At 42.2% G+C, this 19,719-nt stretch overlaps 1 protein-coding gene across 3 annotated transcripts in view; it reads right to left on the bottom strand.

The window, feature by feature from the left end:
• LOC133543119 (mothers against decapentaplegic homolog 6-like) overlaps positions 1-19,719 on the bottom strand; it is a 116,985-nt gene that overhangs the window by 59,986 nt on the left and 37,280 nt on the right. Inside the window, exons 1-3 of one of the 3 annotated variants that reach the window (XM_061887569.1) lie at positions 17,549-18,657; positions 6,427-6,480; positions 1,462-1,521 (exon numbers count right to left, since the gene is read on the bottom strand). In XM_061887569.1, coding sequence (XP_061743553.1) covers positions 1,462-1,521; positions 6,427-6,480; positions 17,549-18,134 — 700 coding nt within the window. In that variant the 5' untranslated portion in view covers positions 18,135-18,657. Of the gene's footprint in view, positions 1-1,461; positions 1,522-6,426; positions 6,481-17,548; positions 18,660-19,719 lie in introns of those variants that run through there. The other 2 variants (XM_061887571.1, XM_061887570.1) reach the window with 2 other exon arrangements.

Below are 19,719 nucleotides of genomic sequence, written 5' to 3' on the forward strand. Positions count from 1 at the left end.
AAAACACTATCAACAGAATAAAAAGATAAGGGATTTCCCAGAATTATCCTAGTAAATGTGTCTAAAAACATCGGAATCCGTCCCAATGCAATCGCGTTTATTTTTTATTTTTTTTATAGTCTGTCGCTATCAATATCCTCAAACACAAATCTTTTATCCTCGCTCAAATTAATGGGGAAATTGTCGTTGTCTTGGTCCGAATAGCACTTTTTGTTGGAGGCTCCCATTAAAAACAATGTGAATATGTGAGGAGCCCCCACACTTGCGACGTCATCTTCTGCGACTTCCGGTAGAGGCAGGGCTTTTCTCTTAGCACCGAAAGTTGCAAACTTTATCGTGGATGTTCTCTACTAAATCCTTTCAGCAAAAACATGGCAATATCGCCAAATGATCAAGTATGACACAAAGAATGGACCTGCTATCCCCGTTTAAATAAGAAAATCTCATTTCAGTAGGTCTTTAACTTCAAAACATTCTCTACGACAGGACACCGGAGATGACATGGATATCTGGTCCAAATTCCCCATAAAACCAGTGTGATGCACACATGGGGATCGCTCGCAGTCCGGCAACAGGCGGTCTCGGACATACTTGACAGCGCGGCAACACAGTGATGAGTCCATCAGCTGTACACATCAGACGCGTCTAGGATGCGCACTTCATAGGTGCCCATTCATCTTTCAGCACCTTCACACGACCGAGTCCAGACAGGCGTGATGGAGTGGAGTTTCTGGGCTTTTTTTTCCTTCTTCTTCTTTCTAATACTACACGGACCTCTCCAGGCCGACCTCAGCACTTAAACAAATAAAGCTCCAGTTTCATCATCTAGAGGGGGCTGTTTCCTGTCCAAGCACAACTCTAAGCTCCCCCCTTTCCACATATACACACTCAAATTCTACACCTAAGCCTCATCACCCCCCCCCCCCCCACACACCCTTCCCCCCGCCCCCAAAATACAAGTCTCTTTCCACCGCTCAATTGCCAAGAGGAATGGAGGGATTTGAGGGAAGAAAGAAGGGGGATGGGTGCTAGGAGAGGCAAAGGGGATTGGGTGTATGCGTGGGGATCTTATTGCAATGAAATATTTGGCTGTGGTGGAGAGAGGAAAAGAGAGATGGGGACAAATGGGGGGTAGTGGGGTGGGGGCTAGTTTTGCAGCATCAGAGTAGCGAGAGACCCCAGACACCCGCAAACTCCCTCGTGCCCTTGCTGACAATAGACACTTTATGCCGCGGGCTTTTGGGGGTTATCTCAGCAGCCTTGCAAAATAGGAAGGAAGGCCGAGCATTGCGTCGCCGCCATAATTTACCAACTCCACGCACATGTCAAAGCGGGGGTTAGCAGGCTGGCTAATGCACATGCACGCCTCAAATAGGCACTTTCCACCCCCCCCCCCCACGGATTCTTCAATCGCACACGGTTACAACAAGATGAAAACAACACAAATGCGATCGTGCTCACCTGTGTGGGCTGTCGGCATGATGAGAGGGCGCGCGGGTTCAGTGTAAGACAGAGGAGAGTCTGGAATGTCAAGAAAAGAAGTCGTGACACATTTGTCTGCTGGATCAAACAAAAAGCAGCGCATCAGGGGTGGACAAACTTTTGCTACCAGGGGCCGCATAAAAATACCTAATTTTTCCGGACTATATAAGTCGCACTTAAAACATATTAAACATATATTAGCCGCACCGGACTATAAGATGTAGGTACGTTGTGAAATTGGATACTTAGACAGATTTTGTAAATCTTTAGTTACATACCTTAATTGTTTCCAAACTGTGCCTATAACAAGGCAGTAAAACGCCTCATCAAACAAAACAGAAGTCATCGTCATGAACCCACTAGCTGCAGAAACTAGCTCTCCAATCAGCTAAACAGACTCAGTAAGTTCATGGTGACGTTTAGGTGAATTTATTGAGGAATTTGTGAAATTGAAACAATACAAAAAGAAAACTATTGTAAGTTAATGATACTAACACAGACACTTGTAAACGTGTCAGCAGATTAGCTGTAATTAACGCCAGCTTGATTACATTATAATAACACATACAAATATGCATGAAAACACAGTTTTCAAACATGTGACAGGTTATGAATTGTTTTAGTTATATTGTAAAACTTACAAACGTTGCCGGGAGTGAAGAATGAAGAAACCATACGAGTAGAAACGCTATGGAAGACGAGAAGACCGAACAGCCCTTTTACTTCTGGTTCAAGGTACGAAACATTAGGAAATACTGTAGAATGTCACCTGCAGTGTGCGAAAAGGTCCAAGAGATGGCGCCATAGCACAAACAATAATAATAATAATAATAATGATGGATGAGATTTACATCACGCTTTTTCTATTGTTAGATACTCAAAGCGCTCACAGAGAAGTGGGAACCCATCATTCATTCACACCTGGTGGTGGTAAGCTACATTTGTAGCCACAGCTGCCCTGTGGGTAGACTGACGGAAGCGTGGCTGCCAGTTTGCGCCTACGGCCCCTCCGACCACCACCTATCATTCATTCACCAGTGTGAGCGGCACCGGGGGCAAGGGTGAAGTGTCCAAGGGCAGCGATTTGGATGTCAATAGGCAGGGAGCGAACCTGCAACCCTCAGGTTTCCGGCATGGCCGCTCTACCCACTATGCCATGCCGCCCCAATAACACACCTTTTCAGTCTCCGTGTCGGTGTTACTACTATGTTAAGTTTGTTGTATACACACCATTGCTGCACCTTTGTATAAGCCGCAGGATTCAAAGCTTGGAAAAAAAGGAGCTACTTATAGTTCAGAAAATACGGTAGTTAAAGGATTCAGGTGATTGAGATTTGGTGCTTTTTTTTTGGCACCGACCCAATCCCACAGTGCCATGTTATGGTGCCTGTCTCGCGCGTGCCATGACGTCGCGCTCAGTTGTTGCCTCAGCCTCGGCATTTGGCGATCACTCCAGCAGCACTGAGAGCAGACTCAGCCGTACTACCGCAAGGTAACATTGAAATTTCCAATGCCAATAAAGAAACTGGTTCAGAAAACACTCAAACGTAATTTAAGTAAAGCACTACTTATCCAAAAATGCAGTAGCTTGATGCTAACATACATTGGCTTTGCTATTGACATGCTACTGATTAGCGATTTTACATGCAGATTTCAAAACCTCTACATTTCTTAATAAACTTCAACTAAGAAGTTACAACCAAAGAGCTGGTGTTTAATAAGTACAATACTTACAGTATAAACACTTTTAAGGGAGCCAGCAAAGACTAGATTCAGCTAAGACTAAACTGGCTCGCCAATGTACCATAAGCTATACCAGGGGTAGGGAACCTATGGCTCTAGAGCCAGATGTGGCTCTTTTGATGACTACATCTGGCTCTCAGATAAATCTTAGCTGACATTGCTTAACACGATAAGTAATGAGTAATTCCGCTGGTAATCACAGTGTCAAAAATAACGTTCAAAATATAAAACATTCTCATGCATTTTCATCCATCCATCCATCTGGTTTCTACCGCACCTGTTCAAGAAAGCCGCATTAATGGTAAGAAGTAATTTATTTATTTTTGGTTAGCCTCAGAATAACAATGTTATTAAAAAGAATAAGAGACTTATTGTACTCTAAAAATGTTGGTCTTTCTTAAAAATGCACGCATATAGTTGTATTCAGTGTTAAAAAATAAATAAATTATATCGCTCTCATGGAAATACTTTTAAAAAATTTGGGCTTGTATGGCTCTCTCAGCCAAAAAGGTTCCCGACCCCTGAGCTATACACTACTGCCAAATAATGTAAAGTCTTGGACTTACATCTGTAATTGCAACTTTTATGCTTGCCACTTCTCGTACTATTTTTTCTAATACACGCACATCATCAACATTGATATTGCACTTTTTACTTTCACTGTTGGCGGCCTCACAGATCACCTGTCCGCGTATTCAATGTTTTGCAATCAAATTAATCAATTTAATAGATTAATTGTTGCAGCCCTAAGCACCATACACGAGGAATTGATGGGCGCACCCTTTTTAGCAAGCAGCTATTTTCCATCTTACCATCTTTAGTCTGACACATACTATTCACATGGGAGAAAAACATACAACACAACTGCTAAGAACAATAAAATGACGGCTTATAAAAAGACATCGACTCACATAGAAAACAGTACAGCACAAAATAACAACTTATGCCAAAAACCTTTCCCACGCGAGCCCTCATACATTTACACATCTCATCTCTCATCTTTGTCTCCTCCAAGCTCGACTACTGCAACGCACTTCTTGTCAGGATTCCCAGCAAGAACATCCAGAAGCTGCAGTACATACAAAATAGTGTTGCGAGGATCCTGATGAGAGTGCGGAAACATGACCACATCACACCGACTCTCAAATCCCTTCACTGGCTTCCTGTTCCATTCAGGTTTGAATTCAAAATCTCCAACCTCTACCTCAAGGAACTGCTCACCCCCAAATCCTCCACACGACACCTCCGCTCCGGACAGGCTAATCTCCTCCAACCTCCACGGACAAAGCTTCGAACAATGGGAGACCGGGCTTTTTGCGCCGCTGCTCCCAGTCTGTGGATTGCTCTCCCTGACCACCTGAGGGCACCTCAGACTGTGGATGCTTTTACAAAAGGTTTAAAAACCCATCTTTCAAAAAAATCCTTTTTATAGCCATGCATGCTGGTTCTAGCTAGTGGACTGTTTCTAGTTTTATATTTTATTTATTTTTATTATCTTTTTACTATTATTATTATTACTATTTTTTACACTGTGGTACTTTGAGGTTGTTTGCTCAACGTAAAGTGCTTTTTTACAAACAAAATCCATCCATCCATTTTCTACCGCTTATTCCCTTTTGGGGTCGCGGGGGGCGCTGGCGCCTATCTCAGCTACAATCGGGCGGAAGGCGGGGTACACCCTGGACAAGTCGCCACCTTATCGCAGGGCCAACACAGATAGACAGACAACATTCACACTCACATTCACACACTAGGGCCAATTTAGTGTTGCCAATCAACCTATCCCCAGGTGCATGTCTTTGGAAGTGGGAGGAAGCCGGAGTACCCGGAGGGAACCCACGCATTCACGGGGAGAACATGCAAACTCCACACAGAAAGATCCCGAGCCTGGATTTGAACCCAGGACTGCAGGAACTTCGTATTGTGAGGCAGATGCACTAACCCCTCTGCCACCGTGAAGCCCACAAACAAAATCTATTAATATTATTATTATTATTATTATCTCACAATCACCTGTCGTTGAAAAGAGGCATATTTAACTGTGCATTTATAAAAATGCATATACCGGAAGAGGGGTTAGTGCGTCTGCCTCGCAATACGAAGGTCCTGAGTAATCAGGGTTCAATCCCGGGCTCCGGATCTTTCTGTGTGGAGTTTGCATGTTCCCCCCGTGACGGCGTGGGTTCCCCCCGGGTACTCTGGCTTCCCTCACTTCCAAAGACATGCACCTGGGGATAGGTTGATTGTCAACACTAAAATTGGCCCTAGTGTGTGAATGTGAGTGTGAATGTTGTCTGTCTGTCTGTGTTGGCCCTGCGATGAGGTGGCGACTTGTCCAGGGTGTACGCCGCCTGTAGCTTAGATAGGCACCAGCGCCCCCCGCGACCCCAAAGGGAATAAGCGGTAGAAAATGGATGGATGGATAGTTGGTGTGTTGCCTGATCAGGGAGTAGTCTTCGCTATTAAGCTGAATCTAGTCTTTTGTTGCGCATTAAAAAGTGTTTATACTGTAAGTACTGTACTTATTACACACCACTTGTTTGATTGTAACGTGCTTATAAACTGAATTTACCGAATTTGGAGGTGTTGAAATGCTAATCAGTAGCATGTATGCGACACAGATCATGTAAAATAGCATCAAGCTTGCGCATTTCGAAAAATGTAGTCTGAGCGTTTTCAAATCAGGCATACTTCCTTTGCTGTCCGACTGAGTCCACTCTCAGTGTTGCTTAAGTGCTTGTTACACCGCCAAGTGCTTGATGCGGCAAAGTCCAGAGGTCACGTCACAACAAAAGTATCGAAATAAAGGGATAAGCGGATGGATGGATTTGGCACCATTCCGATTTTACGTAAATCGATACTGGTACTGCCGGCGGAATTCTGTCAGTGCCTATAAAAGTATTGAATTTGGTACCTATCCCAACTGAAACGCATTTTGTACAAGTAGTGTTACCTTGATTAATCAAAATTACTCCACAGCAACACTTTGATCAATTTGATATAAAAATTTAATCATTTGACAGCACCAGCATAAAAAAATTACAATACTTTTGCACACTTTATATCTCAATCAACATTTTGGTGCATCAAATTCATCTCGAGTCATGACATCATACGCCGACAACGTGTCAGTCTTATCTGACTGAACTATGGTGACACCTGTCATTTCCTGCTTGGTCATGTGACCGCGGCCAAACTCACCCAGTGGCTTGTGTTCATCTGAATGGGACACAGAGTACGGGGGAGGAGGTGACTCTGCAACAACAAAAAACACATTTAAAAAGTTGTATTTGAGAAATACCCTTGTATTTTTTTCAAATTGTAGACTTATTGAGCTCAGCTTTATCATGCACAAGCCTTTTCTGCTGCTGTGTGTGTGTGTGTGTGTCCAACAGAACAACGCTATCCCTTCAGTGCACTGCTGACATGGGGTGTGCGGTCCCTTTAAGAGCAGAGGCAGTAATTGCCTGGTCCTCAGTCAAGATACCCAGCAGTCAGTCTGGCGCCAGCACTATGCAAACTGTATATTATCGGCACTCCTTCACCTAAATAACAAGAGGAGGCTCTCCTTGTCAGAGAGACTGAGAGAGAGAGAGACGGGGGGGGAAAAACCTTATTGCAACTTGAGAGCGACCGTCAATTGGAATATGCGGCAAGTTTTCAGTTATAATTTAAAACAGCCTTTCAACTGTTTTGTTATATGCAGTGTTATAAAAAAAAAAAAAAAAGGCAACACAAATCTTGGCTATGGCTGCTTTTGTATTTTGACCCTTAGTCCGAGAGGATTTAGTGCAATATTGTTTTTGTCCTAATGGGCCTATTCGTCAATAAAATATTGATGTGTTACAGCCGGAACTGTGTGTCTGTCTTATGTCATTGTTGTTCGGGTCAGGAGGTGGCTTCAAGCTTCACCAAATGGGGTCCCAAAAGGCACATTAGGAAGCAATACTCCCCCTGGCCTAAAGTGTTTGGTGGTCTAACTCAGTGGTCCCCAACCTTTTTGTAGCTGCTTGAAAATGTGTCCAATGTATACTGTATTTCCTTGAATTGCCGCCGGGGGATAATTGATTTTAAACCTCTTCACACTCCTGCGCTTACCAAAGGCATGCGATAAAAGTAAGCATGCGCTAATTATTTTAAAACCTCTTCTCACTCCGGCACTTACCAAAGGTATGCAGTGAAAATTTGAGTGTGATGTAAGCTAGGACGTTAAATCCTACTGAATAGCTCTTAATCTTCTTCCCTTTATTCGATTTCAAATTACCGGTATTGAAATCAGCCTCCTCCATTTTGAAAAAGATGACAGGGGAAGTGTCACTCGTGACGTCACGAGTTTGACCAGGCGGTAATACTAAGCATGCGCTAATTATTTTGGGAAGCGAGTTTGACCCGGCAGTAATTCAAGGGAGGCGCATACTATGTGCCCTGCGGCAATTCAAGGAAATACGGTATATTGTGTTTTTTATGTTGATTTAATAATTATTATTATTATTATTGTTTTTTTTTTCATAAAGAAATACAATCATGTGTGCTTATGGACTTCATCCCTGCAGACTGTATTGATCTATATTGATACATAATGTATTTGTTGTGTTTTTTTATGTTGATTTAATAATAACTTTTTTTGTTTGTTGGTTTTTTTAATTTCTTGTGCGGCCCGGTACCGGTCCGCGGCCCGGTGGTTGGGGACCACTGGTCTAACTCGTACGGGAGTGTCCAAACTTCTTCCAGTAAGGGCCGTAGACATAAAAAATGAAGGATGCATTTATGATACATTTTGTGCATCAAAGATACTTAAAACAAATACAATGTTGTCAATCAACACATGCTAAATGAGTAGTTATGGAAACATTTGTGTGACGCTTTGCTGGCATCGTGGTGACCGCACCACGTGGAGGCAGTTTGAGTAGGACACAGCGTGAAGGTAAGAATGATGATTTATTTAACTATAAAAAAAGAGCTAAGAACCAAAACACTTGCATGATGGCACTACAAACAAAACCAACAGAAAGCGCTAGCATGAGCCAGGGACAAACAACAGAATAGCGTGGAAGCTAAAGTACACAAAAGTAATTACCACAATGCGGGAAGAGCGACGTCACCTGTTGCATGGAAGCAAATGAGAATCCGAGACCGAATGAAAAACAAGGGCAGGCTTGAATAGAAGGGATAATCATAAAGCAGGTGCGTGTGAAAAAACAAAGGCAGGTGACACAAATTGGTTACTATGAAGTGCCACCAGGAACTAAGGAGTCAAATACTACAAGGATGTGATACAAAACAGAACAAAACCAGAATATGCCATGATCCTAATGGCGGATCATGACAATTTTCAATAAATACCACCTCAGAAAAACCTGTCCGTACAAGTACCACCATGAAAATACAGTAGCGAAGTCAGCCTGAGTATTAATTAAAAACAAGGCAAAGGTTTTATTTAACTAGTAGATTTAGTATTAGTGGCCACTGTAACATTACACACACTTTGAACAGTAACACTGTGTTTAAAGACAGGAAAACAAAAAATTTGTACTTTAATTAAGTAACTCTTTGGCGCACCACTAGATGGAGCCTGAGTTTGAGAATCGCTGTGTTAAACTAACTGAACAAACATCCACAACTCGGCTTTGCTATAGGTTACAAAGAAAATAAGTGTAATATATCCCCCTTGAGATATTCATTTTATTCCTACTATTATTCTTTACTAACATTATTACAATATTCCGCCAACTTAAACTTTCTTGAAGGCTTTAGCACAGAAATGTGTACACGTTTATTCAGACAACACGCACAAAAACCAGACGCAAAGGTCGTCGGTCATTTTGGTGTTCAGGTCCTATACATTTTGGAGAAATTTGGGCCGGTTAAATGTTTTTCTTAGAATTTTTTGTGCAATGTTCTAGTCAGGGATTTGTTCATTTTTGCATTAGAATGTGCCATGGGCCATAAAAAATGCACCCCTGTGCTCACTTGAACACTCCTTATCTAGATGGATACTGGAATTTTTGGATAACAAGCCGCTAATTTTTTCTCACGCTTTGACTCCTGCAATTTATACAATGTTGTGGCTAATGTATTGATATTTAATACATACATACATCCCCAACACATCCATAAACACATACTAGGGATGAACCAAAAAGTCCAGATGGCTAGTGATACCATTTAAAATTTGAATTGTAGTAAAACCGGGATTGAATGCTAAACTTTAAAAAACTCACGGTAACACTTCTTATTTTCAAGAGAAGCGCCTAGCGTTTATGCTAATCACTGCTAGCCTAAATGCTGACAGTAATACAGTACAAAACACTTTAAAATGTTTAAAACAACACTTATTTTTGAGCACATGCATTCAACAACACCCTAATAGGGTCGCACAAAAAATTGGTTCATATCCAAATCACGATTCTTATTCTAAATCGATACACAATTTTCAAAAACCACTAAAAACAATGTTGTTATCGAATAAGAATCAATTATTTTAAATATGATTTTACGCCATGTTTTCAGCTACTTCTCCGTCAAATACACCATCCGCAGCTTCTCCATATTTTCATGGATAAATGTCCGCCATTCATCTTAACTTTGTTGGCTGGCGTTATCGACTAATTCTAATGGTTGGAAAACAAAGTTATGTCGATCTGTAGCTACAAGCTAACGCTAGCGATCAGGTCTTTTAGTTGAATCTTGCGGGGTTCACTATGACGTTTGCTACGCCAAATAAAGACGGGGATATTTGTAACTCTGATTTTTGTTTGCAACTTAAAAAATAATAATTAGCCGAGAGACAGCTGTTATCTCAAAACATAACTATCTGTGTAATTCCAGTCAGCGAATGCAAACATGGCTGCATGAGTGGTGGTGATAAGGTGTGTGTGTGTGTGTGTGTGTGTGTGTGTGTGTGCGTGTGTGTGCGTGTGTGTGTGTGTGTGTTGCTTATTTCCAAGAGACGCAGCTAGCGTTTACGCTAATCGCTACTATCCTAAATGCTGACAGTAATACAGTACAAAACACTTTAAGTTGTTAAAAAACATCACTTATTTTTGAGCACACTACACAATACCCTGATAGGGGTGTACAAAAAATCGATTCATATCCAAATCGCGTTTCTTATTCACCCAAATTGTAAATTGATACACAATTTTCAAAAACCAATAGAAAAAATGTTGTTTATTTATTAAGAATCAGTATTTAAAAACTATGTTTTTAGGCCATCTCCATGCAACCAGAAGTAGCTTTTATGACTTGTAACCTGTTTTGAAAAAGTTAAATTATAATTATTATATCAATTAATGGGCTTCACGGTGGGAGAGGGGTTAGTGCGTCTGCCTCACAATACGAAGGTCCTGCAGTCCCGGGTTCAATTCCAGGCTGAGGATCTTTCTGTGTGGAGTTTGCATGTTCTCCCCGTGAATGCGTGGGTTCCCTCCGGGTACTCCGGCTTCCTCCCACTTCCAAAGACATGCACCTGGGGATAGGTTGATTGGCAACACTAAATTGGCCCTAGTGTGTGAATGTGAGTGTGAATGTAGTCTGTCTATCTGTGTTGGCCCTGCGATGAGGCGGCGACTTGTCCAGGGTGTACCCCGCCTTTCACCCGATTGTAGCTGAGATAGGCGCCAGCGCCCCCCGCGACCCCGAAAGGGAATAAGCGGTAGAAAATGGATGGATGGTTTCAAAAAGTAAAATGCATGACCTCTTAAAACGCTGCTGTGTACACGGACGTAGGGAGACGTACAGAGCGCCAATAAACCTTAAAGGTACTGCCTTTGCGTGCCGGCCTAGTCACATAATACCTATGGCTTTTCACTCGCACAAATGAATGCAATACATACTTGGTCAACAGCCATACAGGTCACACTGAAGGTGGCGTTATTAACAACTTTAACACTGTAAAAAAATATGTGCCACACTGTGAACCCACACCAAACAAGAACGACAAAAACACATTTCGAGAGAACATCCGCACCGTAACACAACATAAACACAACAGAACAAATACCCAGACTCCCTTGCAGCACTAACTCTTCCGGGACGCTACAATATACACCTCCTCTACCCCCCCCCCCCCCCCCACCTCAACCTCCTCATGCTCTCTCAGTGAGAGCATGTCCCAAATTCTAAGCTGCTATTTTGAGGTATGTTAAAAAAATAATGCACTTTGTGACTTCAATAATAAATATGGCAGTCCTATGTCGGCATTTTTTTCCATAACTTGAGTTGATTTATTTCGGAAAACCTTGTTACATTGTTTAATGCATCACAACAAAATTAGGCATAATAATGTGTTAATTCCACGACTGTATATATCGGTATCGGTTGATATCGGAATTAAGAGTTGGACAATATCGGAATATCGGATATAGGCAAAGAAGCCATTAACGGAAATCTCTACATTGCAAGAATCGGTTTGAATCGAGAATGGTGTTGAATCAAAACTCAGTTCTGAATCGAATCTTCACCCCAGATTTCGGAATCAGATCGAATAGTTAGGTGTCCAAAGACTCACACTCGTTAGGACAGGGGTCGGCAACCCAAAATGTTGAAAGAGCCATAATCTGCCTGACGCCGCAAAAAATCAAAAGCCTTGTATAAGTGTTAGAATGAAGACAACACATGAGGTAAGTGTCTATATTAGCTATAATAGCCTACTATCAAAATGAAATTGTGTCGCAGGCTGACGCAAATCTTCGTTGACAGAAATGTGGAAGTTTTATATTTATTTTACACATTTTTACGACAAGCGGTAGAAAAAAAGATGGATGGAAAATCATTGGTAAAAGTTAGGCTTCTCAGAGGGTGAGATAACGTCTGGAAATTCTACTTGTCTTAGAAATGCCAAAGTATAGATGTGTGTGTCCAAGTTTATGGAAACAGCAGGCTGTCTTCTTCTAATGGATTTATTACTATCTTTGCAAGCTGGGTAACGTTTGCTGTGGTCTATAATGGTACACAAACAACTATCAGAAATGCAGTAAATATTACATAGAGATAATATGTCATGAGACAAGCACATATAAACCTAATTAAGAGGACTTAAAGGAAATTAAATGAGCTCAAATATACCAACACGAGGCATAATGATGCAATTTGTACATACAGCTCGCTAAATAGCATGTTAGCATCGATTAGCTTGCAGTAATGCAGGGACCAAATATGTCTGATTAGCCCTCCAGACGAGTCAATAACATCAACAAAGCTCACCTTTGTGCCTTCACGCACAACATCAAAAGTTTCGGGGACAAAATGACAAGAAAAGGGGTGGCATAAACACGTCTTAGAAAATTGGAAATGTAAACAAACTGCGGTGAGTTCAAGCACCTCCAAAATGAGTAGGACAAAACGATGCTCGCCAAATAATCACTGAAGCACGTTTGATATAAACAGTGTGATTTCTAACTATTAGGGAGGTTTGTGCCATGTTTGTCCTCCTACATAAAACCATATTAAACAAAAAAAAAGTGTTATTTCCTCATCTTTTTCCATTTTCATACATTTTTGAAAAAGCTCCAGAGAGCCACGAGGCCGGCGCTGAAGAGCTTAAGAGTCCGGTTGCCTACCCCCGATTTAGGATAACCGTAATATGAAATGTTCAAATCGTTTAATCCAGAGGTGTCAAACTCATTTTAGATGGGGGGCTACATGGAGAAATATCTACTCCTAAGTGTGCCGGACTGGTAATATCACGGCACAATAACTTAAAAATAAAGACAACTTCAGATTGTTTTCTTTGTTTAAAAATGAAAAAAGCACATTCTGGAAATGTACGTTGTTGTTGGGTTTTTTTACACTTACATGTTACGGTTAATAGTATTCTATCTTTATTTATCGTTATTTATACTTTCTGAATAAATGATGTGATAATGTTCATCAGTCAACTCATTGGTGTTAATTTTCAATCCGTCAAGATGACAAAAACATCAAAATCAAATTACAGGATGTTATTTATGTAGTTTGCTAATTTTCCCCGATTGGTGCACATCATGTGGTTTATTTAGTTTTTTACATATGTACAGTAGCAATATCTACAAAGATACAAAGAATTGCTATTGCGACATCTAGTGAAGTGTTTTTCAACCTTTTTTGAGCCAAGGCACATTTTTTTCATACAAAAAATCCGGAGGCACACCACCAGCAGAAATCATAAGAAAATGAAACTGAGTAGACAATAAAAATGTGTTGTCGCAATTGTTGGTTATGACTTTAAACCATAACCAAGCATGCATCAATATAGCTCTTGTCTCAAAGTAGGTGTACTGTAACAAACTCTCACATCACTTATTTTGAGTTTTTGGGTGTTTTCCTGTGCCAAGTATTTTAGTTCTGGTCTTGCGCTCCTATTTTGGTGGCTTTTTCTTATTTGTTGGTATTTTCCTGTAGCAGTTTCATGTCTTCCTTTGAGCGCTATTCCCCGCACCTGTTTTGTTTTAGCAATCAAGACTATTTAAGTTGTTTTTAATACTTCTTCGTAGGGACATTGTTGGTTGTCATGTCATGTACGGATGTACTTTGTGGACGCTGTCTGCTCCACGCATTGTTAATCTTTGCTGTCGTCCAGCATTCTGTTTTTGTTTATTTTGCAGCCAGTTCAGTTTTAGCTTCGTTTTGCATAGCCATCCCTAAGCTTCAATGATTTCTTAGCGGCACTCGCCTTTTTGCTTTTAGCATTAGAGACCTTTTTACCTGCACGTTGCCTCCCGCTGTCATCTGCATATTGTGATCACGGCAAACCATGATCCAGACATCTACAAAGCAATTAGCAACCTGCTGCCACCTACTGATATGAAAGAGTATTACACGGATACGCTGCCGAGCTCTAGACAGCACCGACACTCAACAACGGCACATTATTTGCAAATCATAATTACTGGTTTGCTAAAAATGTTTTTAACCCAATTAGGTGAAATTACATAATCTCCCACGCCACACCAGACTGTATCCCACAGTACACTAGTGCAGTGTTTTTCAACCACTGTGCCGTGAGATACAGTCTGGTGTGCCGTGGGAGATTATGTAATTCCACCTATTTCTGTTAAAAATATTTTTTGAAAACCAGTAATTATAGTTTGCAAATGATGTGTTGTTGTTGAGTGATCGGTGCTGTATAAAGCTCGGCAAAGTAATTGTGTAATATTCTTCCATATCAGTAGATGGCAGCCGGTAGCTAATTGCTTTGTAGATGTCGGAAACAGCGGGAGGCACCGTGCAGGTAAAAAGGTGTCCAATGCCTAAACCAAAAATAAACAAAATGTGAGTGCCTCTAAGAAAAGGGCATTGAAGCTTAGAGAAGGCTGTGCAGAACAAAACTAAAACTGAATTGGCTAAAAAGAAAACAAAAACAGAATGCTGGACGACAGCAAAAACTTACTGTGGAGCAAAGACACAATGTACATCTGAACATGACATGACAACAAAGGATAAAAACAACTGAAATATTCTTTATTGCTAAAGCAAAGTAGATGTGGGAAATATCGCTCTAAGGAAGTCATGAAAGTGCTACAGGAAAATACCAAAAAAAGAGAAAAAGCCAACAAAATAGTAGTGCAAGACATGAACTAAAACACTACACAGAGGAAAACCTCCAAAAACTCAAAATAAGTCAGGGCGTGATGTGACAAGTCGTGACAGTACACCTACTTTGAGACAAAAGCTAAAATGATGCATGTTTGGTTATGGTTTAAAGTCATATCCAACAATTGCAACAACTACTTTTTACTGTCAACTTAGTTTCATTTTTTAATGATATCTGCTGGTGGTGTGCCTCTGGATTTTTTCAACGCAAAAAATGCGCCTTAGCTCAAAAAAGGTTGAAAAACACTGATCTAGTGCAGTGGTTCTCCAAAAATGTTCAGTGATGTACCCCCTCTGAACATTTTTTCTAATTCAAGTACCCCCTAATCAGAGCAAAGCATTTTTGGTTGAAAAAAAAGAGATAAAGAAATAAAATACAGCACTATGTCATCAGTTTCTGATTTATTACATTGTATAACAGTGCAAAATATTGCTCATTCGTAGTGGTCTTTCTTGAACTATTTGGAAAAAAAGATATACAACTAAAAACTTGTTGAAAAATAAACAAGTTATTGAATTATAAATAAAGATTTCTACACATAGAAGTAATCATCAACTTAAAGTGCCCTCTTTGGGGATTGTAATAGAGATCCATCTGGATTCATGAACTTAATTCTAAACATTTCTTCACAAAAAAATAAATATTTAACATCAATATTTATGGAACATGTCTACAAAAAATCTAGCTGTCAACACTGAATATTGCATTGTTGCATTTCTTTTCACAGTTTGTGAACTTACATTCATATTTTGTTGAAGCGTTATCCAATAAATATATTTATTAAGTATTTATGACTGACTGCTATTTTATAGAATGTTTTTGATAAATCCCACTTAACCCTTGGCATACCTTCACATAGCGTACCATCTATAAGAAAACTAGTACTCTACAACTCGTCATTGCGCACATAACACAACTAAAATAACAACTCTAAATCATGTTGTGTGAGACTTGTGCAGAACAACGTTAGTGGCTGCAAGACGTACTTACTCAAAAGCCATGCAGGTCCCACTGAGGGTGGCCGTATAAACAACTTTAACACTGTTACAAATATGCGCCACACTTTGAACCCACACCAAACAAGAATGACAAACACATTTTGGGAGAACATCCGCACCCTAACACAACTTAAACACAAGACAACAAATACCCAGAACAACTCGCAGCCCAAACTTTCCCGGGCTACAATATAGACAACCTCAACCGACGCAAGTAGGGAGGGTGGGGTGTGGGGGCTTGGTGGTAGCGTGGGTGTGTGTATTGTAGCCCGGAAGAGTCAGGGCTGCATTGGTTTATGGGTATTTGTTCTGTTGAGGCTACAATATAGACAACCTCAACCAACGCAAGTAGGGAGGGTGGGGTGTGGGGGCTTGGTGGTAGTGTGGGTGTGTGTATTGTAGCCCGGAAGAGTCAGGGCTGCATTGGTTTCTGGGTATTTGTTCTGTTGAGTTTATGTTGCATTACAGTGCTGATGTTCTCCTGTAATGTGTTTGTCATTCTTGTTTGGTGTGGGTTCACAGCCTGGCACATATTTGTAACAGTGATAAAGTTTTTTTTTTTACGGCCACCCTCTGTGTGTCTTGTGTAGCTGTTGACCAAATATGTCTTGCTACATCACACATGTGTACTGCTCAGCCAAATGTAACAATCAAATATTTTGGCTTGCATGCTGTCTGTACAGGATTCAGAGGGCGTTAAGAACAGTGCCATTGCGGCACCACCTGAGTATTGCCCAATCGGCAGGAATTACCAGAGAATGGATACCCTGATACTAAGAGTACTCCTGTGAAAATTGGGAACGTTGGCAAGTATGATGCTGTCAAGCGCCGTTCATATTAAACTCACGGGCCGCACATACATTAAATTGGGCGGCATAGCTCGGTTGGTAGAGTGGCCGTGCCAGCAACTTGAGGGTTGCAGGTACGATTCCCGCTTGTGCCATCCTAGTTACTGCCGTTGTGTCCTTAGGCAAGACACTTTACCCACCCGCTCCCAGTGCCACCCACACTGGTTTAAATGTAACTTAGATATTGGGTGTCACTATGTAAAGCGCTTTGAGTCACTTGAGAAAAGCGCTATATAAATATAATTCACTTCATTGTTATATCAAAGTGCGGGCCGCAAAATAATGTCACTGTTTGAGACCCCTGGTTTAAGGACGTATCCAATAATTGCAACAACGGCTTTTTACTGTCAACTTAGTTTCATTTTTTAATGAGTCCTGGGTTCAAATCCAGGCTCGGGATCTTTCTGTGTGGAGTTTGCATGTTCTCCCCGTGAATGCGTGGGTTCCCTCCGGGTACTCCGGCTTCCTCCCACTTCCAAAGACATGCACCTGGGGATAGGTTGATTGGCCCTAGTGTGTGAATGTGAGTGTGAATGTTGTCTGTCTATCTGTGTTGATGAGGTGGCGACTTGTCCAGGGTGTACCCTGCCTTCCGCCCGATTGTAGCTGAGATAGGCGCCAGTGCCCCCCGCGACCCCGAAAGGGAATAAGCGGTAGAAAATGGATGGATGGATGGATTTTTTTCAACACAAAAAATGCGCCTTGGCTCAAAAAAGGTTGAAAGACACTGATCTAGTGGACACATTTAGAGCAGCGGTTTCTTTCATTCTAAAATGTCGGCTCATTTTTATACTTAGCAAACTCACTAAAACCTGTTCGCAGGCCTGATCTGGCCCTCAGGCCTTACGTTTGACACCCCTGGTTTAATCCTTAATACATGATTGATTGATTGATTGATTGATTACCTGGCCCACACAGACGGCTGTAGTGGTACGGGTTGCAGCACACCTTGGCCCCGTCCTGCCCACCGAAGCTCTGGCAGTGGCAGAGGGCTTTGAGGTGGGCTGAGGGCGGCAGGTCTCCCCACCGGTACATCCGGCACAGGAGGTGCTGAGACGAGACGCGGTAAGCCCCGACCCTCAGCTCGGTGCCCACCGGCACCATCACACAGTCGCTCGCTACTCCTCCTTTGGTCTCCACGGCCTTCAGCAACACATCCAGACTTCTCTCGGGGAGTTTTTTCAAAAAAGCGTGAGTAATATTCAGCAGGCCACACTCGCAGTTGTCTTTTCGGGGACTCCGAGGTCCTCTGAGGTCCGCGAACGAACAACACGTCACCGTCCGAGTCTCCGCATCGTCCCCGCACATGGTCCCGGGGTCATTGTCGACTCGACCCGCTTCCTCTCCGGCTTCCCCCGCGGGGCCCCCGACGCTTGTCACCGGCCCCAGCTGCCGGGAGCCACACGGACATCCCCCGCTTCCATCGCGCTGTGCGACCGCACGGCTTCTCCACAGTCGCCGTACGAGCCCGGAGCGTCTCGACCGGAACATACGACAACCCTAGACCGTCCTGGATGCGTCGCGTCGGTCCCGTCCGGCTGGCGGAGGGTCCCGCATGGATTTAGACTCGTCGCCCGGGACGTGTGGGTGTTGCACGGCGTGCACAACATGCGCAGCCCGGGGTGCTCGTCGTCCTCAGGGGCATTAGAGAACGTTCAGTCTCGGGGGGTTCCTCCGCGGGAATCATGCACACTTTGGGAAGGTTGCACGCAGTCCTCCGAGCATACTTACAAGTTTACAGCATCTCAACAGAAGCTGCCAGGAGCTCGCCAACTCCTGCTTTGAGAACCCCGCCATCCATGAAAAAAAAAAACTTTCGTAAAGTAAATCCAGACGAGACCCCAAAAAAAACGTTATAATCCTGCAAAATAGTCCAAAAACGGGGGACAACTTTTTTTTAGGATGACTTCCGCTGTTTAACGGAGCTGAAGCGCTCCTTCTCTTTACTCCTCATGTAAGTTCTCCCTTTTCGCTCTCTCTCTCTCTCTCTCTCTCTCCCTCTCCTCACGTCGCTAAAGTCGATACCAAAGGTGATATCAGTATATCTGTTATCAAAACGTGCAGTATCGCCCACCACCAACACGCATGCAGCAGCAGCAGCATGGGCTGTCAAGACTGACTTCATACAGCTAATCTAATTCCGTATATATTTTCAAAATAAAAGCAAAAATACCAAACTGTCTTTTTGATTGATTGATTGAAACTTTTATTAGTAGATTGTACAGTTCAGTACATATTCCGTAAAATTGACCACTAAATCAGTGGTTCTTAACCTTGTTGGAGATACCAAACCCCACCAGTTTCATATGCGCATTCACCGAATCCTTCTTTAGTGAAGTGAATTATTATATTTATATAGCGCTTTTTCCTCAAGTGACTCAAAGCGCTTTACATAGTGAAACCCAATATCTAAGTTACAATTAAACCAGTGTGGGTGGCACTGGGAGCAGGTGGGTAAAGTGTCTTGCCCAAGGACACAACGGCATTGACTGGGATGGCAGAAGCGGGGATCGAACCTGCAACCCTCAAGTTGCTGGCACGGCCGCTCTACCAACTAAGATATACCGCCCCTTTAGTGAAAAATAAAATGTTTTTTGTTTCCTCAAATTCAAGACAAAGTTGTATGTTTTTTTTACTGGTGCACAAAATGAACCGTGCATGAACATCATCTTGTTCAAAGAACAAAACCAACACAGTCATGAACTCACAATAAATTACACACCTGCGAATCAGATGGAAAATTAGAAGATACATTGTTTGTGGGGTATCCATAATGGGGCGATAGGGAAAAGTTTTTATTTACACGATGAGTTGGGTGTGTCTTGACCTCCGCGGCGGAGGCTATGCCGAACCCCTGAGGCCGACTCACCGAAGCCCTAGGGTTCAATCGAACCCAGGTTAAGAATCACTGCACTAAATGGTAACACCTGAATAAGTTTTTGAACTTGTTTAAGTCGGGGTCCCCGTAAAGCAATTCATTGTATGGCATAAGTCTCTTCTGAGAGTTTCCAGCCATCCATTTCCTACCGCTTGTCCCTTTTGGGGTCGCGGGAACCTATCTCAGCTGCATTTGGGT

Source organism: Nerophis ophidion, linkage group LG25 (assembly GCF_033978795.1).
Source record: "Nerophis ophidion isolate RoL-2023_Sa linkage group LG25, RoL_Noph_v1.0, whole genome shotgun sequence".
NCBI lineage: Eukaryota > Metazoa > Chordata > Actinopteri > Syngnathiformes > Syngnathidae > Nerophis > Nerophis ophidion.